Source organism: Nyctereutes procyonoides, unplaced genomic scaffold (genome assembly GCF_905146905.1).
Source record: "Nyctereutes procyonoides isolate TBG_1078 unplaced genomic scaffold, NYPRO_anot_genome, whole genome shotgun sequence".
Taxonomy (NCBI): domain Eukaryota; kingdom Metazoa; phylum Chordata; class Mammalia; order Carnivora; family Canidae; genus Nyctereutes; species Nyctereutes procyonoides.
The window spans coordinates 44,200,350-44,225,390 of record NW_026575142.1 but is presented as its reverse complement, the minus strand read 5'-3'; the positions used below and the strand labels follow the sequence as shown (position 1 = coordinate 44,225,390).

Below are 25,041 nucleotides of genomic sequence, written 5' to 3'. Positions count from 1 at the left end.
TTTTTTTAAAATCCATATTCCCAGCTTGTTTTGAAATACAAATATTCTCATATGGTAACAACTGCCCTGGAGCTGATCTTCAGCTTCCACTCTAGACAATACATGCCCTCCAAGATTGTAGGGCACAGACCCCAATGCTCCGATTACCCCCATGACCCTGAACATCGTATTTCCAATTCTGATTCTTCTAGTAAAGAAATGTTTTTCTAAGTCATGTCTTTATCCAAAGTGGAAATACCCAATATAGATCATGATAGCTAGGCTACACATTTCTTATATCCAATGTACTCCTTTCATTTACATTATCTCCCTGTCCGTATCAGGCAGCTGAGTTTTCAGCCCCTAGATTACACCTTTTCTCGGATCATGATGAGCACTATGATCATTCTAACCAAGGTAATAAAGAATGAAGTTTTAAAGAAATAAATTGAATCTCGAGTGTGTTAGTCTTGGGAAAACTTTTTTTAACTTCTCAGGTCAGCTATTATTGTACTGACTTATTCAAATACAAAATTTATCAGTCTAGAGGCTGTTGAGGTTTAGTGTTATATTCAGATATGATAATAATGAAAAATGGGTCCAAATGTTAGTGTGAGATAGGTCTCTCAGGCTAGCAAATAGAACTTGAAAACACTATCCCCAAAACCAGTTATGATGTTAGGTACATAAATCCTATCTTAAAACACCAACTCAAAGAAAAAGCTCAGTTAAAAAAAAAAAATTCAATCTCAAAGGATAGCAAAAAACAAACATAATGTCTAACCAACAAAATCAATACAACTGTTACTCAACAGAAAAATTCAGGTTCATTAAAGCCAGCTTTGAGTCTCCTTTAAATTCAGCAAGTCTATGAAATCTGAATTTTTTTATCCTTTATGGAAATTCCAAGGACAGAAATATAAGAAAGCTGTTTCCAAAGCAGTTGAAAGCCTTTAAAAGAAAGCAGTTTTCTCTCTCAGGTACTTCTCAGGTCCACAGAGGAAAGGTTGAGTGATGAGCATCTTGCCCAAAAATCATTCCACCAGGAAAATCACACATCTGCCTCACAATCGGTCACAGCCCTGCATCACATCACGGGGCAAACAAGTGCCCGGTTCACCGAGGGCTGGAGTTTCCTGGGAAACCAGTCCTGCCGATTTCACATTCTTTTTACCTACCCTCTCCAGATGAGCTGATGAGTGCTCAATTAACTAGTGTGAGGCCCGGGCTGTTGTTTTATAAGTGCTCAGACACATAAAATCTTTAAAATACTGGCAAACAGTCTGAGGAACTTGCTCAAGAACAAAGGGTAAAACTGTACATCCTTCTGTGGCATGGAAGACAGCCTAATGACACCTTGTTGGATCCTGATGATGGAGAACTCTAATCTCTAAAAATGGTCAAGGGCCTTTAAAATTAGCAAGAAAAAAAAGCCCAATTAAGCCAAAATCAAATCTCTTTTTTGACAATGTAATGCCACTGACTGTACTCATTTTATTAATAAAATTTGTATGATTTAAGTGACTGTCATCAGCCACACCTGCCTGCTTCGGAGGCCAAGGAGAGATAATAAAAAGAGCATGTATCTGCAATTACCTGCACCCCCAAGCGTGGGCTTTGGACCAGCAGCACCAGCAGCATCAGTATCACCAGAGAGCTTGTTAGAAATAAAGAATCCCAGGCCCCATCCCAGACCTGCTGAATTAGCACCTTCATTCTGCCAAGATTCCAGGGAATTTGTATGCATGTTACAGTTTGGAAAGCACTGTTGGTTGGATAACGTGGGGATCTCATTTTCATTATTAGAATCTAGTCATTCCAGAATGCATTAGTAGAGGGGCAGGCAGCATGTGGTGATTTTTATTGCCAGTGCTTATCATGTACTCTGACTCAAAAGAGAAAGGTGGGGATGATGGGAAAAGAAGAAAACGGAACTATTACTGACAGCCAACCACCTTGGCCCTTGCACATGCCATTTTTTTCCCCCAATGGCCAATTTGATGTTTTAAGCAAAAGCATGCAAAAGATACATACCAAATTTCTTGGGAACCCAGTCAAGACCAAAAGTGAACTTCTTTATCTGCACTACCAAGTATTCAGGGAATGAGGCAAAGCGGGACGTTCTGGGAAACACAAGGGGATTAAATCAATGAAACAAGGCAATACGAGTCTCGAATATAGCTCATGAAGCATCAGAAGCTTTGTCTGAGGCATACCTGGCAATTCCAGAGACTGCACTAAAGATAAGGAACACACAAACAGACACAAGCCGACACATGCGCACCTGCTCCCAGTCATTCGTCCTGGCCTTTCCACAAGGAGAAAATGTTTAACAGAGGAGCCTAGTGTCTCTTGAGAATGAGAATTTGGAAAATGCTGCAAAATCACACTTTCACTCTGCTCTAGCATTTTGTATTTCTGAAAAGTACTTTTCAACCACAGACACTTGTTTTTTCTAAAACCCTTGCAAGAATTTAAAACAGTTGACCCTTGAACAAAGCAGAGGTTAGGGATACTGACCCTCCCCCCACCCCAGGCAGTCGAAAATCCACATGTAACTTTCGACTCCCCAAGAACTTAACTACTCATAGTCCACCTCTTATCATAAATCCTTCCAATAATATAGTCAATTAACATATTTTTAGCTCATATGTATTATATATATACTGTGTTCTTACAATAAAATAAGCTAGCAGAAATACAGCATTGTACTGTAAAAAGCCCAATGGACTCACACAGTTCAAACCTGTGTTGTTCAAGGATCAACTGTGTGTGTGTCTATGTGTATATATATACATATTATATTTGCAGGAGTGTGCAAGCATGTGTGTGCTCTGTGGTTTATACATGTGGTTTCGAAAGCTCCCCAAGTAATCCTGATATACCCCTAAGCTCCCCTCCCACCGAGAATCACTCTCATAGTACAAAGTTGGCATGAGGGGAGTCTGTTAGAACTTTGAGGTTGACTTTTGGAAATGCCAAAGCTTCATTAAAATATTACTATATCAAAATCCACGGATCTACCATTTACTTCAACGTGGATGGAACTGGAGGGTATTATCCTGACTGAAATGAGTCAATCGGAGAAGGGCAATAATCACATGGTTTCACTCATATGGGGAATATAAGAAATAGTGAAAGGGATTATAAGGGAAAGGACAGGAACTGAGTGGGAAAAATTAAGAGACGAAGACAAACCATGAGAGACACCTAACTCTGGGAAACAAACAAAGGATTGTGGAAGAGGAGGTGGGCGGAGGGATGGGGTGACTGAGTGACGGGCACTTGAGGAGGGCACGTGATGGCATGAGCACTGGGTGTTGTATGTTGGCAAACTGAATTTAAATAAAATATTTTTAAAATAATTTAAAATAATTAATATAAAATATTTTAAAATAATAATAAATAAAATCCATGGCTATATGGATTATTATATATATCATTTGAGATTCAAATTTATCTAAATCTGAACCTTAAATTTTTAAATTAATACATACGGTCAATATCTTGAGTTTCCCTTCAAACTTTCAGGAATTGCCTGGATTTGGTACCTAGTACACCAAATTCATGCCCCAGTTCCAGCTGATCCTGTCCACATTTATCATCTTGTTTATGACAACCATTTGTATGTGAATGTCAATGTGGATAGAGCAGGTACATGTAAGAAAGAAAATAAGCTGTAGACAGATACTGTATGTATCTTTTAAAATAAAAGGTTCTAGAATCCCGTCCCCACAACCTTGATTTTTCAAATCTAAGTCATTGCCTTCTACTTGAAATGTATCAGGCCAGAATTCAGAAAGCAAAGCAAATACAAGTGCACTGCTGCCCCCTCGTGTAGAAGAGAAACCATAGTACAGGGACAGAGCACTATCCCAAAAAGGGGTCAAAAGATGTGGATTTGGGTCTAGGATGTGCTCCTTACTTCACTCCAAATGTGGACGAATCACTGAGCCTCCCTGAGGCTCCATTTTCACATCTACAAAACAGATTTATTAAAAATATCTACCTGCCAGGTCATGAAATGATGTAAAACCATTTGGCACACTAGAATATATACCATGTATATGGAGGGAATTAGCATGATTATTTTGTCATAAAAGAGATAGAATCACCAGGTACTAGACGCTGACTTGGACTGTTGCTGACATGTTTTTTGCCCCAGGCAAGTCACTTAATCTCTCTCTATCTCAAATTCTCCATCACAAGGATGATAGAACGGTATAGGCAGTAATGTGAGTTCTTTCAAAAATAGGAGCTTAACCATCCTAAAGAATTTATTTATTATTATCCTAGTTCATTCTGCAGAAATTATAATATTATCTCTAATTAGGTTTTCCTTCTGAGAATCAGTAGTAAACATCATTCCTACTTAAATATAGCCAAGTCCCAATTTCACCAAAACCCAACAAACTCCTAGTATTTTCAACTAATTTTAAAATGTCATCTCTCTGACCTCTTCCTCTTAACACATCAACTTAAAAGCTGGAAAATATATAACAGATCAGCCAAAAGTCATCAGTAAATCAGTGATTTCCAAAATGTGGTTCAGAAGCCCCAAGACTCTCACTCACAGTTGGTCTGTGGTCAGTATCTATGTGAGTAAATCAGTTGGTGATACCATTGATAAGAGGCAATGCAGGGAACTGGAGGCTATGGTAGGGTCGGGGAAGAGTGGATAATCAACACATCCCTTTGTTATGGGTAACTACCAACATAAGAGTACCAGAAATCGGATTAGATGACACCCACATTATATTTGCCCTAGCTGGTAAACATGCTTTATTCATGTTTGTAGCTGCTTTGGGTCTCAAATTGAATCACACAGGTAGTAACTGCTCAATATATATTTGTTCAAAATAATGTCAGAATTAATAATTTGCATTCATTAATTCCAAGTTTGGGACATCAAGTTTAGTGAAATCCCACAAAGTCGTAAATTATACAGCACTTACTCTTTCATTCCTAGAAATTAAAATTTTTTCTTGGAGGAATGCCTGGGTGGCTCAGCGGTTGAGCGTTTGCCTTTGGCTCAGGTCATGATCCCAGAGTCCTGGGATCGAGTCCCACTTCGGGCTCCCTGTGGAGAGCCTGCTTCTCCCTCTGCCTGTGTCTCTGCCACTCTTTCTGTGTCTCTCATAAATATATAAAATCTTTTTTTTTAGATTTATTTATTTATTTATTCATGAAAGACAGGGAAGGAGAGAGAGGCAGAGACACAAGTCTCTCCCAGGTCTCCAGGATCACACCCCAGGCTGAAGGCGGCACTAAACCGCTGAGCCACCAGGGCTCCCCAGAATATATAAAATCTTTAAAAAAATTTTTTTCTTGTAAAGTTATGTATTTAATAAAGACAATTAGAATGTAAGTCATTCAAAAACCAGGGAGACACACAGCAAATTTACCTCCAAAAACTGCTATGGTAGCTAAATGAGTCAGGACACAAAGTGCTTAAAGAGTGCCTGACAACACTATTGTGTTGTCTATTGACAGCCTATCATCATTATTTAAACCATATCAATTGTTCACTAATTACAATTGAGGCAAAAACACTACAAAAGCCTTAATAAGGAAAAAATGTAAGCTGTCCCTCTTCATGAAATTAAGATTGCCTACTGTATTGAAAATCTGGCAACTAAAAAAATATAGTTCTATCCTTTCCCTTAAATATGTTGAAAATATGATAATCAACCACACATCAAACTGTACAACCCAAGGCCAAAAAAAAGGAAAGGAAAGATAAAAACAATGGTTGTGACAATTTCAGCATACACTTTGCTCGAGTCACTATACAAAGCACTTTGCATAGTTTAGCTCTCCTTACTCTTCATTCCCACCCCTGAAGAAAGTACTACAATCATCCCAGTTTACAAATAAGGAAACAGTAGGGTCACTTGGCCAAGGTCACATATCAGTAAGTCCTACACTGGGGATTCAAACACTGCCTGTCTACCTAAAGCTTGTGCTCTGGAACCCCACACTGTGCTCTCCTCTTCATAAATGAAGGATTAGAGAAAGCAGAAACCCCTCCCCCACACAACTAAATATTAATAGCATTTGAAGAGAAAACAATGTAAGCAAGCATCATTCCTCCAATACAGATGGAAGAAAGACATTGCGTGGTGACTCTGCCCTTGGGTAGAACATAAACTGGGGAGTGGAGACAGGAGAAGAATCCAGATCTCCTGACCAGTCATCCTCGAGTGAGAGTCTCCATTTCTGGAAAGCTAATGCCTCCCAACTCCATTTTAATGATGAGCCCTTTCCAAGTGATGAGAAGGCTCCTTCCTGCAGACCCAGAGTCACACCTTGCACTTGCAAGACATAAGGCTACTTTTCTGAAAAGGAGAAAAGGATGGCCAAGCAGATAGGTAAATGAAAAATACTTCACAGCTTACACCTGATGCTGAGGACTTTCTAGGAGGCCCAGGTCTCCTAATCACTTCTATGTTCCAAGCAGAATTAAAATTAAAGTGCAAAGAGAAAAGGATCAATGTTTGAAAACTCTTCCACCAATTAGCAATAATTAAAGTAGAAAAAAAAAATCATGTTGCATACCTTAAATGGACACAATATTCTTTTTCTCAATATATATCAGCATATGTCAATATCTCAATGATGTCAATTCTATCTCAATAAAGCTGAGGGGGGGATAATTAAAGAAATGGAGTCTACCACTAAGATAGTGCGTCGTTGTCTAACTACCCAATGAGGTCTCCAGGTTGCAGTGAAGTGAATTTCACACAGTGAACGCACCAATTCACCAACACTTCTTTGCAAGGACACATACACACACACACACCACAGACCCTATAACTGAGCAATCCTAGGATGGAAACTTATTCCACAATGGATAATTGATAACTGAATGGACTATTACTACTCTCATTCGGATATGAACAACATTTTTAAAAATTATTTTAGGAAAATATGGCTTTTTTAAGCTTTTAAAATAAATTCTTTGTGTTTCCCATTTTTAACATATGAAGTAAATCATCTGAAACAAAGAGGAATCCCAAGCAATGGGTGCTGCAGAGAATAAGCAATTTAAGTTTGACTGCTACCTGAGGTGATAAAAAACATCTAGCAGTAGTTCTTCAGTCTTCACGCCCCTTTACATCAATTAGAACTCAATTTAGCTAGGACAGACAGCCAAAGAATATTGAAAAGGAGTAAAATTCTCAAAGCCAAACTTGCAGACCTCCATTTTATGGCACTATGAGTACTCTTTTTCCAATTGTATGATGTGCATTGGCAAGGACTCAACTGTATAAAATCAATTAAGGTGTCAAGTGGAGAAAAAAAAATTTTATGTACCTGACAATGAGGTGCACAGTGTGGAAACAACATCTTTCAAGTCCTGAGCAGCTCATCCAAACAAGCTCAGGAGCCCTATGTCCACTTTGAGATGCTCTGAGAGCCCTGGTGTCCACTTTGAGATGCTCTGAGAGCCCTGGTCACCATGTTCAAAGCCAAATCTTTAATAATGGAATTAAAATCTATCATAGTCAGAGTTTAAATATTGACGACTGTCATAAGTATTTCTGTAATTTCTTCATTAATATCATTCTTGCCATGTAATGGTGGGAGTGGAAGGTTTTGGGGAGTTCTTGGCTACACTCCCTTGGCCAAAAAAAAAAAAAAAAAAGCAGATTCCTAATACAGGATAAATCCCAACCTTGCAGGAATCCCTGGGTGGCTCAGCAGTTTAGCACCTGCCTTTGGTCCAGGGCATGATCCTGGAGTCCCGGGATCAAGTCCCACATCAGGCTCCCTGCATGGAGCCTGCTTCTCCCTCTGCCTGTCTCTCTCTTTCTCTCTGTCTCTCATGAATGAATAAATAAATAAATAAATAAATAAATAAATAAATCTTTTTTAAAAAATCTCAACCTTGCTTGAAGAAAAAAAACAAAAAAAAAGACATTCCCTCCCTGGCTCACAATATAGATTCTAAGCCTATTTTATTGGACAGGCCTCACAAGTAAGCTCTCTGACCATGAGGGTCGCATGAATCATAATCCAATCTCACTACACATGAGCAAGCGTGCGCAGACTCATACAATACCCTGCCACCTTTCCCCTCCTCATCCCCACTTCTCAAGGGCCCCTCCTCACGCCACTACCACCACATAAGCACAAACACACAAGTGCACACACATGCACACTTACTTCACACCCGCAGATTTTGCTTGTAGGGCACTACTCCAGAAGTCATCTACATTTTCTGGTTCAGAAAAGGCCTGAAGGCAGGCACTAAATGGTATCTTGGCACGAACCAACTCGGGAAGGGGTCTTCTGTTTGCTTCTGCTTCCCTTCTCGTCAATTCATAGGCAATCAGTTCATCTGAGTAAGAGAGCAAATGAATAACCTTGTACTCACTCTAGCTTCTTGAAGTGAAAAATACCCCCTTTGGCCAATCTTCCTGAAGGTATCTGGGCCAGGGCAGGATTGCTATTTATTGCCCTTCATGGATCCAGAAAAGCCTACTGAAGGGCTGTTCTTGAGCCATTTTTAAAGTGGCACTGACAGGCTGCATAAGCCATTCATATTTTTTTGCCTGTTACCCTTTGAGACTGATGGGAGGGATCTGTGAACTCCAGCCCAGATCAGAGGTCCTGACCTCACATGTGATATAAGTGATGCAGAAACCTGGTCCTTCATTTGTCCAGAGGTCAAGGCTGGGATTACCCAAATGCCACCTTCCAATCACAAAGTCTTCACATCACAGAATCTCACACTGAATGGAGACCCAAGGGTCATCTCATTCTGATTAGAGGTCATGGAGAGTGTGGACCAAGGAGCTAAACTGTAGGGACCACAGTCCTCCACTGCATTCAGCACATGATTCTAACCAGCACTGCCCTGACGATGAGGTGACCCACAAGGTCAGGTAGCAGAGCTACCAGCCTAGAAGGCCTTTCTACACTATTCCTACTCAAACAATTAAATACCAAGGGAAAAAGGAAACAGCACATCATCAACTTCCCAGGAGTCAGTAGATCTGCTCTTGGAAATTGCCTATAAGTCAAAATTTTACATAGTTTTGAATGGGTCTTTCTGGGAATTCCTTTTGTTTACCCCCCCAAAAAATCACTCCTGATTATCAGTTTTTAGGCACCCTTATGCCCTTCTGTGTCTTCTTAAGCACATCTGAAAATGGGTTTAAAATTCATTGTCCAGGGCAGCCCAATTGGCTCAGCAGTTTAGCGCCACCTTCAGCCCAGGGCGTGGTCAAGATCAAGCCCCACGTCGGGCTCCCTGCATGGAGCCTGCTTTTCCCTCTGCCTGTGTCTCTGCCTCTGTCTCTGTGTGTGTGTGTGTGTGTGTGTGTGTGTGTGTGTCTCATGAATAAATAAATAAAATCTTTTTTAAAAAAATTCATTGTCCAGTCCACAGTTTATGATGTACTTAGATCTAGAATACCAGCATTAAGTGTTCCCAGCAATCAATTTCCAGCGACTAAATTATAAATATTTCTGAAAAAGAATAGTTGTCACTCACAAATTACAAACAGTGAGTTAGAGAGGATCACAGAACTGAGTGGAACCTCCTCAAGGCTGGGAAGAGAGAACAATTAAGCCTAATTCTAAACTGGACACAAACTACAGACCCCTACCCTCATTTCTACCTTATAAAATGGGTAAGAATTTAGAAACTGATCAAAAGCTGCATGAGCTTATAGAAAATGGAAATCATTTCATCCTAAAAATGTCAGAATCATCGCTTTTCAATTAGCACAGCAAACTGACTCTCCCCCACAAAAAAAGAGGAAAGAAGGCCACCCAGTGAATTACTTTTACAGAAATGACCAGTTCACAGGACACAAGAAATAGAGCAAACATTTTGCCTTTTTCTGCTTCAATTCTAAGAAATACCATTCGCCCATTCTCCCAGACAAACGGATTAAAGGAGTCTTTCCCTGAGACCCCAGCCTTACCGCAGCTCCTCTACCTTCTTCCTGTTTCCAAAGTCCGAAGACCCTTCTAAGGGGCCTTGCCCTACAAGAGCCCTGCCCCACTGCATCTCCCACAGGAGGCGTCTTCAATTCTCAGATTACTTCAAGCAAGCTCTCCTAGATCGTCACACCTCGAAAAATGCAATTCTGATCATCTCCCCCAGAATTTACGGCATAAATCATTGAGCGCTAACGTTAAAGAATTTTCCACATCTATAATTACAAATAATATTCCCCCAAACTAAGCTGACTCCAAATCAACCAGTTGGTCAAATTTATAGGCACTAAAATAGGTTCTATCCATAATCCCTCCAACAAAAACCCATGATGCCTCTGACTCTTCTCACATGGGGGCTGAGGAAAAGAGACGTGCCAACTAGACACCATCTGGGCTGGGTCTCCTCCTGACGTGACTTAGCAGTGACTAAACCACATTATCTCTGATTGCAGGGTTTGCACGGATGAGGAAGCACACGGCCAATTTCCCACTCTGGGACCATTACCCTTGTTGGTTGCTGCCTCCATGGCCACAGGTAACTGCATCAGGTAATCCACTCTCTCCGTGTAACGGACTTTTCGAGTCTGACAGCACTGGATACGTTCTTCCACCAAAAACCGAAAAACATCACTTGGGTTTTCAGAGCCAATGCGGTTCCTCTGAAGGTTAGATTATATAAGGTTAGTAAAAGTATGAATATTAAGCCGTGAATAAAAACCGGCACAGAAGAGAATATAAATCTGGTGTAAGGATCGGGCATTACTAAGCCTTCCCTGTGGGCATGGCGGTTCACCAGAGTCCTTTAATAACCAAACACTGCCATATATCCCAAAATGGGGGGACTGGTTAAACTATAGTTCATCATGTGAATGAATATTACACAGCTACTAACAGTCATCAAAGAGGAACTGACCTAGATGGAATCAGAAGAAAGGGGGTGGGAGAACCATCTAAAGGACTGCCCTGGAAAAATGAAGGCACATATGCTATGGTCATGTAAATGCATTAGTGTAAATTATATACAAATTTTAAAAAGAAATCATGCTACATTCAAATATGTAATGATGTGGCAAAATGTTCACAACAGGATAAGTGGAAAACAATGCTTGGGACACCTGGGTGGCTCAGCGGTTTAGCGCCGCCTTCAGCCCAGGGCCTGATCCTGGAGACCCAGGATCGAGTCCTGCATCAGGCTCCCTGCATGGAGTCTGCTTCTACCTCTGCCTGTGTCTCTCTGCCTCTCTCTGTTGTCTTTCATGAATAAATAAAATCTTAAAAAGAAAAGAAAAGAAAACAATGCTTATAAAACAGCATGAAGAGAATAAATGTTCCCAGAAAGTGACTGGTGGGTCAGACACCAAAATGTCAGCACTGGTTGTCTGTAGGGGCTGTTACCACAAGTGATTCTCATTTTTTCCTTTGTGCCTTTTTATATTTTTCGCAAAGAAAAGGTTTGTAATCAGAAAAAAAAAAAAGTAGTTGTTTTTTTAAAGGGGTAAGGGGGAGAGGGGGGAGAGCCTTTCATCGTGAATTCTCAGTACTTTTAAAAACCACACACTGGGACGCCTGGGTGGCTCAGCAGTTTAGCGCCTGCCTTTAAAGCTCAGGGTGTGATCCTGGAGACCCGGATCGAATCCCACGTCGGGCTCCCTGCATGGAGCCTGCACCTCTGCCTGTGTCTCTGCCTCTCTCTCTCTCTCTCTCTCTCTGTGTGTGTGTGTATGTGTGTCTCATTAATAAATAAATAATATCTTTGAAAAAAATAAATAAAATAAAAATAAAAACCACACACTTAATGTGATTTGACTCTGCTGTGAGCAAAGTGTGACCATCTCTGCGTGGTGGCACAAGGACACCAAATACCACAGTGGACTCTTAAGGAGCTCTGTCATGGAGATCAAAAAAAAAAAAAATTGAATGAAAGAACGGACAAACATTCCTTTAAGTACAAATTAAAAGGAGAACAGGGAGCTCCAGAAGCACCAGAAAACAGGGCATGAGGAGCGATTACGGCCAAACAGGCTAAGCGGAGAAAGCCCCAGTCGGCTGCTGCGCAAGCTGGGAGCCGGGAGCCGGGAGCGTGAGCGACTCCGGAGAGGGGCTGGGGCGGGCATCCCGGCCCTGCCAAGGGGGCTGCGCGCCCTCCCTCCGACCCTTCGAGCAGTTCCGAACACTGGCGGACTCACCTCTACTAGATTCACCAGGTGCAAGAAAAATTCCTGGGCGTCCTGCTGTCTATTAGAGGAGAATTCGGGGTGGCTCTTGCTTACAAAGGCTTTGAACATGCGTGGAGAGATCCCATTTTGCTGAGGCTGAAATATAAAAAATAAAACCAACTCACAGCCCTTTCGTACATACCAAGGGCATGAGGCGGCCAGCAGAGGAGGGGCTACCAGAAGGCCCGGTTCTCAGAGGAGACAGCTGAAGCTGAACAGTAAGAGCCAACACTCACTGAATGTGGCTACACAGGCACCCCACTAATGAGACGTGACAAACACCCTCACTTTCCAAGGAAAGGCATTCCTGGGGCCCATCCTCACAGGAGTGGCTCCATGGTGGCCAAACCGGTCGGTCAGAGCCCAGGTCGAGCAGGCTGGTGAGGTGGGAGAGGGAGTCCTTGGAGAGAAGTCAACGGCGAGGAGAACCCTGTTGCACCCCCCTTCCTTCCCCATGAGAGATGGGGCAGGGGTGGGGGGGCACACACACACCTCATTTGGTTGTGCTTTGCTTCACTGTGGTTTGACCACGTGGTGTTTTTTCACCAACTGAAGTTTTGCGGCAGGCCTGCATCAAGCAAGTCTTTTGGTGCCATTTTCCCAATAGCACTTGTTCATTTTGTGTCTATGTGTCAAATTTTGGACATTCTTGAAATATTTCAAGCTTCTTCATTATTATTGTATTTGTTATGGTGATCCGTGGTCAGTAATTACAACTCCACGAAAGCTCAGATGATGGTTAGCATTTTTTAGCAAAAAGGTGTTTTTAATTAAGGTACGTACACTGTTTTTTTAGACATGATGCTATTACACACTTAATAGACCACAGTATACATCAGCAGCCACACATTTTGCAGAGTACATGAACTACTTTTACTTGCACTGGGAAACCAAAATAATTCATCTGGCTCACTTGATTGCAACAGTCCCCTTACTGCGGTGGTCTAGAACCAAACCCATGTTTTCTCTGAGGTATGCCTGTACTTGCAAGAACAGGAAATGACACTGCACACCCCAGTAACCGCTGCAGAGGTGCTCAGGCGTGTGTGTCTGCCCTGGGCTTTTTCTGGATTAGAACACAGGTTGTTACCAGGAGCCTGCCCACCCCTCACCTGGAGACGCTGGAGGAGACTGGCAGCAGCTGCCAGGATGACAGAGTGGGAAGAGCGGGTGGCAGGGACAACTCTGGAGGGCAAGGATATGTGAACTTCCCTGGGGACTGGAAGAACAGGTCAGGAAGAAGCCAGGCTCCTTTCAGAAAGGACAGTGCATAAGACGATCGAAGGTCGGCTGGCGGAAAAGACCTGAGGCAGGAGCCGAGGTAGGGGTTACAGATCAGCTGGACAGAGCATCAGGGAGAGATCCTAGTGGAGGTCCCTAAGGGGACAAGCAGGGAAGAGGGACATCTCTAAAAAACTGCTAATGTGCCCCTACATAAAGGCTAGTCATGGCAGCCAGGAGGGAGCCAAACACACTAGTTCAGTGAAAGGCTCTGCCTCTTGTCCAAGGTCTCCATCCCACGGTCCTTGATTGACTCGGTGAGGCCAGAACCAGAGGGAGCAAGAGCAAAAACCTACCAGAGGATGCTGATGCTAACCCTTGTGTACCACTGGTTTCTGAGATTCTCGAGCCTGCTAGAAGAGAGAAGCTTTAAACTGTCTTTGATGTGAAGTGGACTTTTTTCTTTTTTTTTATATAAATTTATTTTTTATTGGTGTTCAATTTGCCAACAATATAGAATAACACCCAGTGCTCATCCCGTCAAGTGCCGAAGTGGACTTTTTTCAATGCTGGTAATCTGTTGGAAATCTAGGCGATCTGCCTGAGATGCTCTGAAGAAGCAGAATGGGATGTGTCCATGTTGCCACAGAGGACAGAGATGGGCTCAAGGTAAAGCTGATTCCTGAGTCCCCTCCAAGTCCACTCATCTAATAATGGCACTACCTGTCACTTCATTTAAGACTCAACCATAACCCTGCAGAGAAGGTACTGCTGTTATCCTCGCTTTATAGCCAAGGGAACTGAGACGGGCAAAGATGCGCCAGACAGGTCTTTCAACTCAAAGTGGTCTTCCAGCCAGGTGATCCTGCAGCTAATGCAAGAGCAGAACCAGAATGAACTCCAGGTTCTGATTCCAATTCCAGGCTCTCTGACACAAGGACGGAAGCGGCAGCTGTCGCACATAGTAGGTCTCAGTGAGACAAACCTCACCTTGCCAATCAAGTAGAACAAAGCAGTTCACATACTCTGCAAAATGTATGGCTGCTACCCACCCACTTCTTCTCATAACCTCCACTTGCGGGTAGCCTGGGTGGCTCAGTATTTTTGTGCCGCCTTCAGCCCAGGGTGTGATCTTGAAGCCCTGAGATCGAGTCCCACATCAGGCTCCCTGCAAGGAGCCTGCTTCTCCCTCTGCCTGTGTCTCTGCCTCTCTCTGTGTGTGTCTCTCATGAATAAATAAATAAAATCTTAAAAAAAAAAAAAACTAAACTAAAAAACCTCCACTTGCTTTGCAGGTGGAGGCCACAATTCCCCTCTGGAGTCCAGAGAACATGCTCCCTGGGCCACCACTAGGCACACGGCACAAAGTGCCTCCCACTTCCTTCAACTTTCGATTTGCTCTGACCTGTCTCCTCTGCAGGACTTGGCAGGTGAAGGCCACGTCTCACACTTTGAGATCTCCTGGACACCCAGGCCAATGCCGAGGGTCTAAAGACCACAGGAGATGTGCATGATCACATAGATCCAAAACCCTCATCCATCTCCCTGCAGCCCAGGGGGCTCTACATCGGAAATCTCCCCAACACATGTGTTTTAAGCAATGTTTCTTATAAAACTCAGGTAAGTTTCCTGTCTTGATGAATATATATCTGGCTTTGTCATCCAGTATTGACTAATCACCAACATCACCCAGAGCACTCCTGGGGATTCCACCCTCCAAGAGCTGATATACCATGAGCAAATGGCAGACAACACATGTATCTATCTCTAACAAATGCTGAGGGACCCTGCACCAGACCTAGAACAGTGCTAGCAGCTTTTAGAGGACAATTCCCCAAAGTGGCAGCATTTGGGCATCTGAGGACTTGGAAACCAAATGTAAATGATCAGCTTGCACACACGCATGGCTTCCGATGTGCTTCCAGTGCTAAGTAAAGACTGACGTATATCCAATAATTACTTTTCCTACCTGTACAGACACCTCCTGAAAACAATGTAACAACTGTAACTCTCTTTACTCACCCTGCTGATGCCTATCTGCACTGTATCAGCCAACACAAACACTGAAAAATAATGCCTTATCTTTGCATAACAGCTAACATTTATTCATCCACTTAACAGAAATTTACTGATGTCAGTCGCTGTTCTAGGAACTCAGGTGAATACTTACTAGGTGCCCGGCATAGTTCTGAGTACCTTATACATGTATCCTGTTTAACTCACTTAACCTGATGATGATAACGATGATAATAATGATTTTCTCTACCTGATGGATAAGGAAACTGAGGCAAATCAGCTGTGTGATCCAGGGCCACAGCTACAAAAGTCAGTCATCTGCTGTCCCTGTCTTGCTGTCCGTGTCTGTCCCTCTCTCTATCCCATGTCTTATAACTGTTTTCACATACTAATTTTCATCTCTGATGGCCCTGAGTCCATCTTCCCAGTTGCTGAGAAAGGAAGACAGTAGTACCTCTTGGACTCTGAATAAGCCCACTTCAAAGCCACGCGCCTCTGGAGCCAACACTACAGGTCACTCCAGCAACTATTCCTCCACCCGTTGCAGTGCAGAGGCACTGCTTAGAAAAAATCTTTTCACATTGTGCACTCCGTCCCTGCTGCTGATGGCATTTCTTCCTGCAAGCAGGGCTTCAACTTGACGTGGCTGCCAGTCTACATCAAAGCAGCTGCCTTGGGAAGTTCAACAAGTCAGTAAATCAGAAAAGCTAGCTGCTGCTCTTTGCCACTGTGTGATCATATAACTGGGAGAAGTCTCTCTTATATGACTGTGGTGAAAACCCCAGAACCTCAGCCCTGCACCCAGACTGTGGTCCAGGCTCCTTCGCTATCCACCCCCATACTTCTTTCCTTTCTCGATCCATTTCATTTCCTTGTTTTCTCTCAACCGACCTTTCTTAATGCTTTGTTCAATCCTCTGCAACTATAGCTTGAGGATTGTTGATCACTGGAAAGTTATTTGAAAAGGCTTCCTAAACAGAGAGATGCTAGCTAGCTCTCCCTCTCCACATCACACTACAGACCAGCTCCTGAATTTCACAGCTGGGTGTGAGCGTTTTAGTTCAAACGAGACCACTCCACCGTTAATGCCTTGATCATCTGCTGGGCTGGCTGCCTGCACCCCTGCCCTAAGCCAGAGGGCAAGTCCCCCTAATTCCCACACTCGCCTAACAGTATGTTCCCTTCATATCAGGATAGTAAAAAGTCTTCCAGATCTAACTTCCAGCTTATTAGAAACACAAGCTGAACAAAGCAATAACCTGTAAAGCAATCCTGGGGCAAATGATTCAGCTCCTTCCACAAATCAATACCTTGCAGAAAGAAGTCAAAGTCATCTTTGACACCGCAGGGGAAAACTCAGACATGGGCTGGGCATTAGGTGATACTGAAGAACAGTTATTAATTTCGTTGATGTGCTTCTAACACTTTAAACAACTTTTAACATGATTTTTATGTTGAGAAAAAAAAAGAAGGTATTCTAGTCACAGATGTATACTAACATTTACAGGAGGAGGATGCTTGGACTTTGTGTTAACATACTGCAGGGAAGAGAAGGGACAGGCAGAGAAGAGGATGGGAATGGGAAGGAAAAGTTGGGCTTAGGGAGGATTACTGAAACCAGACTGGCAATTGCTGAAGCTACGCAATGCTACTTGCGTGCATACTTGCAAGTTTAAAAAAAAATTTTTTTTTTAATAAAGACCAGGCTCTGCATAAGGCAGTTACTTAAAAGAAACCAAAGGCCAAAATAAGAACCAAAGAACTAAGTCAAAGAAACCATGTTTCCTAGTTGGCAATGGGTCGGTGACGTCATCCCAATGTCCCCTATGGGTTTGTCACCGCAGGACATGAGAGGGAGTAACCAGACTTGACCAAGAGTCGGACTTGCCTTCAGGAAGCACGCACTCTCACTGTGAGCTGGCTCTCACATTCCTGAAGCAATGGCTAGTCGCAACAACTAACTTTATTAAGAGGGAGCCCTGGGACTCTCCAAAATAGCAACCACCTAAGGAACCTGTCATATTTATAGGATACTGTACTTACTTTCTCCATCAGCAACTGCAAAACAGATCAGCTAAAATTAGCAAGAGGACTACGGTGTTCAGAATCTTTCCCAAATGCTTACACAAGACTTTCTGTTGAACTCGGAACTAAGAAGGCAGCCAGACACTCTTCACTCACATTCCTCTGAGTGTAATCCTCTAATTAATACACACATAGCAAGAATGGGGCTTTGTATCACATTAGTGCAACACTAGCACAGATATTTACATTGTAAAAACCCAGGAATAAAAAAAAAGTAAATGCATCTCAGCCTGTCCCTAATACACAGGTGTATGGCATCTGTTTGTTTAAACTTTTAACCTTAAACCATAAACTTTGGACGGACCTGTAATTCCTAACCCAGATCCAAACCCCAAATCTCCAAAGCTAAGGGAACAGAGAGCATCCCCTAGCTATCTTTCATCTTTCAAAAGGTGGGTTAGAAATATTATATTTGCCCCACCTAGGAAAACAGAGATTAGTGAAAACAGTTCTCACGTTTGGGGAGAGAGAATTACACCACCTCAAAAGAGAATGCTGGTTATCTCGTGTTGATCAAAAACTGCAACCAGGGCAGCCCAAGTGGCTCAGCAGTTTAGCGCCGCCTTCAGCCCAGGACGTGATCCTGGAGACCTGGGATCGAGTCCCGCCTGGCGCTCCCTGCATGGAGCCTGCTTCTCCCTCTGCCTGTGTCTCTGCCTCTCTCTCTGTGTGTGTCTCCCATGAATAAATAAATAAAATCTTTAAAAAAAAAACTGAAACCAGCATTTTTGTGTCAAGGATTTTTCAGAGGGGAAATCAAATGAATTGCCATTTAAGAAATGCAGTTTGGTTTAAATACAGAATTGTTTAAAACATGTTATCTTTGGAAGGAGAAATAAATTATTCAGCATTAAAATGTGTGAAAGCATGGTCTCAAATTGCATAAGATCAAGATTATATTTTTTAAGAAAGAAAAGTGTCCTTTTATAGCGAGAGGTTTTACCCACTACAGATGCAATTTAATTTTAAAAATCAATTCAACAAATTTATGTAGAATTGGCACTGCCCAAAACAAATACCACAAATCTTTTTATAGATGAAAATGTACCTTATACATGCATATTTAAAAATTAGATTTCACCTTGGTCGGTAGAAGAGCAATTTAATACCAGGAAGCATGTCGTCTAGAAATGACCCAAGATGCAAGACAGAGGCATGGAGCCACCTGGTGATTCTGCAAACGTTACAGGCCCCCTTTTGTCATCTGCCTACACTGTCCACACACTCACACACTGGGAAACATGAAGCAAATGCTAGAACCGTTAGGGAAGTAGGATGGTGTAGGGATCAAAAGCAGACTCATGGGACACCCTACCTGGTGTTCAATCCCAGCCCTGCCACTCTCTGGCTGTGCAACTTTGGGCAAGGTTTCTGTGCATTTGTGAGCACAGAGAAAGACCCTGGCCTTGCGTTAGCAATCCTAGTTATTAGCATTGCTGCTGGTGATAGCCCTATAAAAAGTCACTCCTACCATAGGGCTGCTACTCCTCTCTTTCTCTCTCCCTTCCACCACACATTCCTCTTGTGATCTCTCCCCTTCTCTGGTTTAGCACACCTTCTTTCTTCTCTTAGAGCATTTCAGGCACACTATAAGTCCCAAATGCCAAAGGCCTGGAATAAGGCCATCTGGCCAAAGGGCTCCTGATCCCTGAGAGAAGAAAGAGTCTCACAAATTGGTTTCTCTGAAACCAATTGCCAGTGAAAATCCTGATGCCTCAGAAAGTAATTCCCTCCACTGTCAAGGGGAATGAAGATTTGACCGTGAATTACTTGTCTATTAAAGAAACAGCTTAAAACTGACTCCTCCAGGGCCACGGAGAAAATCATATGGTCAATTCAAGCTCATTTTGAATGTTAAAGGGATCCTATTGATGCCCAAACCAAAGACTCACTCACATCCCACTCAGCTAAATGGGTCTTCCCCACCACTCCCAAAGATGCACATTATACTACTCATCACGTCCAGGATTCTTTCTCTAAGACCACTAGATCATGACACCACAGAGCAAGAAAGGATTTTACAAATCATCTAGATCAAAGGTCACACACCCAAATACAACAGTGTAGCTGCCAAGTCATGAATCACAAAGGGACTAGAGCCAGATAGGGACTGTGTGTCCTGTTTGAAAGGAGGGCTGCCACTCAGCTCCAGCCATCTGCTATTACGGGCCTGGAATTGTCACAGGGTCTGACTGATTAAGAGAAGCTGGAAACTCTGGGATGCCTGGGTGGCTCAGTCGGTTAAGCGTCCAACTCTTGGTTTCAGCTCAGGTCATGATCCCAGGGCCATGAGTTCAAGCCATGTGTCAGGCTCCACGCTGGGCATGGAGCCTGCATAAGATTCTTTCTGGCCCTCTCCCCCTGCTTGTGCTTGTGCTCACTCTCTCTGTCTCTCTCTCTAAAAAAAAAAAAAAAAAAGGCAGCTAGAAATTCAGATGTTTATGTGTAGGCCAAGCAAAACACACCTACAGGCCAAATATGCCCCAAATGCTCCCAAATTACCCAGATTGAGCCAGACAAAGCAGGGGTTCCCACAAGCAGGCTTCAGCCCCCTGGAGATCACAGAGCTACTGCGTAACAGTCACTAAACTCAATGGTGAAGAGGAGATGAGGGCTCTGAGCAGTCATTGTTCATCGAATGAATAAATAATGTACTTTGCTCATATAAGAACTACTTTTTTTAAAAGGACATTTTAATACTAACAAAACCAAACTTGATTTGCAAACATCACTAAATTGGTAATTTTTTATTCCATGTTTTCTCCAATGAGGAGACTCTAAAAACACAACAGGCATGTCATAGACACAGATTCTTTTTACATCAGAGAGAGAACCTCTTCACACTTGGAACATTCACAACCACCACCTCGACAAATTCTGGCATTGGACTGCTGGGATTGGATGTTTATGTGACTTGCACAGAGTCTCACAGTTCCTTGCAGAGCAGGAACAAAGCCCGAGTCCCTGAGTCCCAGCCCGTCTCCTTCTCCACCAAGGAAGGTGGTCTCTGACTTGAAAGTGGTCCACAAAGTGCCATAGCATGGATGAAAACCCAGGATAAATGTGATGAAAACAAAATGTTGGACCACGTTGTTTTCATCAACATGTCTTCAAGGCTCCACAGGAGCTCAAAGGTAGAAGAAGCCTGGACAACGCCTGTAGCCCAGCCCCAAATCCAAACCATCCCTTCGACTACATCCCAAATGAGGGTGTTCCAGTCTCAATGGATAAGGAACTCATTATCTTGCCACGCTGGGTAGCAATGCACCTTCCTGCCTCCACACCACTGTGATCTCCCAGCCTGGCCATTAGGAATCCACCCTCTTCAACCCCTACCTTCCCCCCATCTCCAAACATCACCTCTAAAGGCTCCCTTCATACTCTCCCATCTCCCAGTTGCTCCACTTCCCCAATGAGCTGGCTTCTCTATGAATAAGAGTTTATTCACTTTCGCTTCTTGCTGTCAATCTAGTTAAGGTCGACTGACTTACAGTGGGAGCACAGAGGCCAACATATGAGAAACAGATCTGCCCACTAAGTCAAGACAGAGCACTGAGGTCAGAGCAGGTGGTGAGGAAAAGGGGCATGCACTCCATCCAGGCTGCCTAGGGCAGCACTGCAGAATTTCAAGGAGACCACTCAAAAAGACTAGGTTGTGAGCAGTGCCCCCTGGAGTTGTCCAACGGAGCTACCCAGGGAGGGGTGTGTAGCCCATTCTGCAGACACAAAGAAATGTAAGTCCGGCTTTTAGGAGACGGAATGCATCTTTCAGTTATTCTATCAAGGAATAGTGATTGAATAGCCAACTGAGTTTTTCATACCTGAGTGTGTTGACAAACCTCCTAGCAGCTTACCAAACACAAGGACTGCCCACACCTCCGCAGAACTTCAGAATCCTCAGTTCTGGAGGTGGGAACGGGATGGAGAAGGGAATGGAATAGGAATGTGTGTGTTGTTTCTTAACAATCAGCTTCTTTAGAAATCCTAGCAAACAAAGTTGAGGTTTAGGAGAAGATAGATATTTTAAGGGCCAAGATCATGTTACCAAGGAGAAAACGTTTAAATTTGTGTAAGGTTTATTGCTTCCATCTCAGCTGTATTTTACAAAGAACAGTGTCCTGAAAACTGTTAATGATGACTCTCACATACAATCCATAAAGCAACTGTCACTAGAAACACCAACCCTAGCTATTTCCTACCACAATTTCTCAAAAGCACAGATACCCTACACTCCAAAGTGAAATAGCTATTCTGACAACAGGCTATATCCATAGCCACCATTTGCCAAATCATAGGAAATACACATTCTAGCTGGTAAAGGTCCCTCCTACCTACATATCAGTGTGGCAAACACTGGGACACATACCTTATGTTCCTCCTTCATCACCTGTTCAATGAGTTCAGATTTCACTGGAGGTTTTGAATACTGGCCTGAGAGAAGGCCATGTCCTAACTTAGTCCTGGACAGGAGGGAGAAAGACAAACAAAAAGGTCATTGTTGTTTCCCCATAGAGACATTAACATCATCTATGAATGCTTTTAGGTGGAACATTTTATCTTGATTACTCAAAAATAACTTATTTGATTCTTCCTGATAACTGATGCCATTTCAAACTACCCTCAGTACTTTATAAAGAACTATTAATATATTTCTTCTTCTAAAAGTAACACCTGCTCTTTTTAGAACACTTCTAATACAGAAAACAAAAAAGAAAAGAGATGTACCTTTAATTCTGCAACCCAGCAATAACCATTATGAACATTTACTGGACATTTTCCTTAAAAATTTTTTACCTTTCAATCAGCACTTACATCTGTGTGTTGAAGTCCTGTGTTGGATCTAAAGGAGAGTAGTCAAATATTCTTGGAAGATTCCCTACATACCTAGAAAATGAGAAAGGAGAGTCAAAACATAGGGACTGAAAGAACAGAAACAAAATAACCTGTCATCCTAGCGAAGACCTTGCCTTTCTGTCAAAGTGAAATCATCCACCTAAAGAAAACTTTTCCTGGGACACCTGGGTGGCTCAGTGGTTGAGCCTCTGTCTGCCTTTGGCTCAGGTCATGATCCCGCAGTCCCAGGATCGAGTCCCACATTGAGCTCCCCGAAGGGAGCCTGCCTCTCCCTCTGCCTATATCTCTGCCTCTCTCTCAGTCTCATGAATAAATTAATAAAATCTTTTTAAAGAAAAGAAAACTTTTCCTGAGATCCCACCTCTGCAGCCATATTCATGGGCCTCCCTAAAATGTTTGTGCTTCTATCTGTGGGTCTCAACTCTGGGTGCAGGTTAGAATCACCTCGAGTTTCTTGAAAAAAAAAAAAAAAACACCAAAGCTAGAGCCACCCCCAGATGCTCTGATGTCACTGCCTGAGACTAAAACCTGAAATCTGCAATATTTTCAAAGTCCCCCAAGTGATTATAACATGTAGCCAGAATAAAGAACTTCCAGCTTATGCCATCACATCTGCCATCTCAAAACCAAACAGTAAGAGTAGGAATTATGCCAATGGTATCAAAATATATAATAATAGCAGTGACAACTACTGCTTCTTGAGGGCTCTCTGTATAATCTGCTTGGGTCTTCATTACAACCATATGAAGAAGGGATGGTTATGGTTACCCATTGGAGAGATAGAAATCAGGATGCTTCCAAAGCTACCCAAGGAAGAAGTGATGAAGCCCAGAGTACACCCAGGCAGCCTAGCTCCAAACCATGCTCTGAACCACTCTGTCCTGTCCCTGCTCCCATGAGCAAGCCCAAACCCCCTCCTTCTGACCAGTTTACCTGGACAAGCAGTGTCAACTTCCACCACTCCTCTCTAATCTCAATGTACAATGGTGGAAGGAATGACAAAGGAATATTCCTTTCACTTCTTAAGTTCATTTCCTATTCCATACCCTCTGCTTTGTGCTGTCCACCTTTCCATCTTCAGGCTTTGACTCGCTGTGTAAGCTCTAGAAAAAATAATCCAGAAGCATATCCCTTTCCTTGGCACTTCATGCACTCTGCTCTGCCCACTTCTTTGACCTCATTCCCATCCCTCTCCCCTAGTCCACAATACCCCGGCCAAATGCCCTTCTTTGCCAGGATATGCCCAGTTCACACCTGCTTCAAGGTCATGCCACCTGCTGTCTCTTTCCCAGAACATTCTCTCCACAGACCTTTGCCCCATCATCTCAGGTCTGTTTAAAAGGCACTTCCTCACCACTCCTAATTCCCCATCACCTGACCCTGGCTGACTTTCTTCTTGGCATGTATTAACATTTGCAATTTCTTGATTATCTCCTTGTTTATTATCTCTCTAGAGATTATATACTAGAGTATAACCTCCATGAAGACAGATACACTATCTAAATCACTGCACCTCCAGCACTACAATTGCACTGAACACGCAAAAGACACTCAAAAAACATCTGTTGAATGAATACATTTATATCATGAAGTCCATCTAACCAATTTTCCATAACTGAATACCCATAAGCCAACAGAAAAGGCATAACTGCAATAAAGCCCTAGCAGAGAACCATGATACACTAGTAGTTAGCAATGACCTCGAATCAGACCCCTCAACTACTGGACACTTGTAGGCACCTGCTGTCTACAAACTCAGAATTTGTACCCCAGATTATGTACCTCTGTCAAAATTAAAAGAACCCACTTCTGGTACAGTCCCTTTCAAATGGCTTTTCGATGTGTCACTAGGGCAACAATTTCATCTAGAAATTTTCAATGGACCAAGAGCCAACAAACTTTGGACCAAGACCAACCAAACTTTGTAACCAAAGTATCCACAGAGGTTGCACTGAGGAATTGTTTTGGGTTTTTTTAAAGAATCTGTTTATTTATTTGACAGAGAAAGTGAGAGCTAGAGAGAGAGAGCATAAACACACAGAGGAGGAGAGAGGAGACTCCCCACTGAGCAGGGAGCCTGATGCCAGCTGGATCCCAGAACCCTAAGATCATGATCTGAACTGAAGACAGACACTTAGACGCTTAACAGACTGAGCCACCCAGGCGCCCCTGGTCCCTGATTTAAAAATATATATATATTGAAGGAAAGTCCTTGTGGAGGTGTTGTATAATTATTATTTCTTTTCAAGTAGAATGGAGGGAACTTGTGCTCTTTGGTTACAAAATCCAACAACAGTTTCAGGGTGGGCGGGGACTGGGTGACAGGCACCGAGGTGGGCACTTGACGGGATGAGCACTGGGTGTTATTTATTCTATATGTTGGCAAATTGAACACCACTAAAAAATAAATTTGTAAGTAAAAAAAAAAAAGACAGTTTCAGTTCCTTATAGTCGCTAAGTTTTGAAAATGCTTTCTGCCCTCCAAAGTTTGATGAACAGTCACCTTTCTGAATTTTTTTTCTATCGTGAAAAACTATACCTCACATCTGTGTTTTGGATTTAAGATTCAAATCTCTCACCTCAACGTTGTTTCAAGAGTCTCAGAATCGCGTTACCGAATATTTAATATTCTAGTTTCTAAACATTTACTGTGTCTATTAGAACATGAGCAACCAAAAAAAAAAAAAAAAAGAACATGAGCAACCTACTCATCATA

The 25,041-nt window shown here is 42.7% G+C and overlaps 1 protein-coding gene across 1 annotated transcript in view; it reads right to left on the bottom strand.

Moving 5' to 3' along the window:
- The window catches only part of USP13 (ubiquitin specific peptidase 13), a 114,457-nt gene that overhangs the window by 30,488 nt on the left and 58,928 nt on the right, over positions 1-25,041 (bottom strand). The window contains exons 9-14 of the mRNA XM_055308155.1: positions 22,284-22,355; positions 21,838-21,931; positions 12,120-12,245; positions 10,439-10,592; positions 8,149-8,323; positions 2,014-2,102 (exon numbers count right to left, since the gene is read on the bottom strand). Of these exons, the coding sequence (XP_055164130.1) occupies positions 2,014-2,102; positions 8,149-8,323; positions 10,439-10,592; positions 12,120-12,245; positions 21,838-21,931; positions 22,284-22,355 (710 nt within the window). The remainder of the gene's footprint in view (positions 1-2,013; positions 2,103-8,148; positions 8,324-10,438; positions 10,593-12,119; positions 12,246-21,837; positions 21,932-22,283; positions 22,356-25,041) is intronic.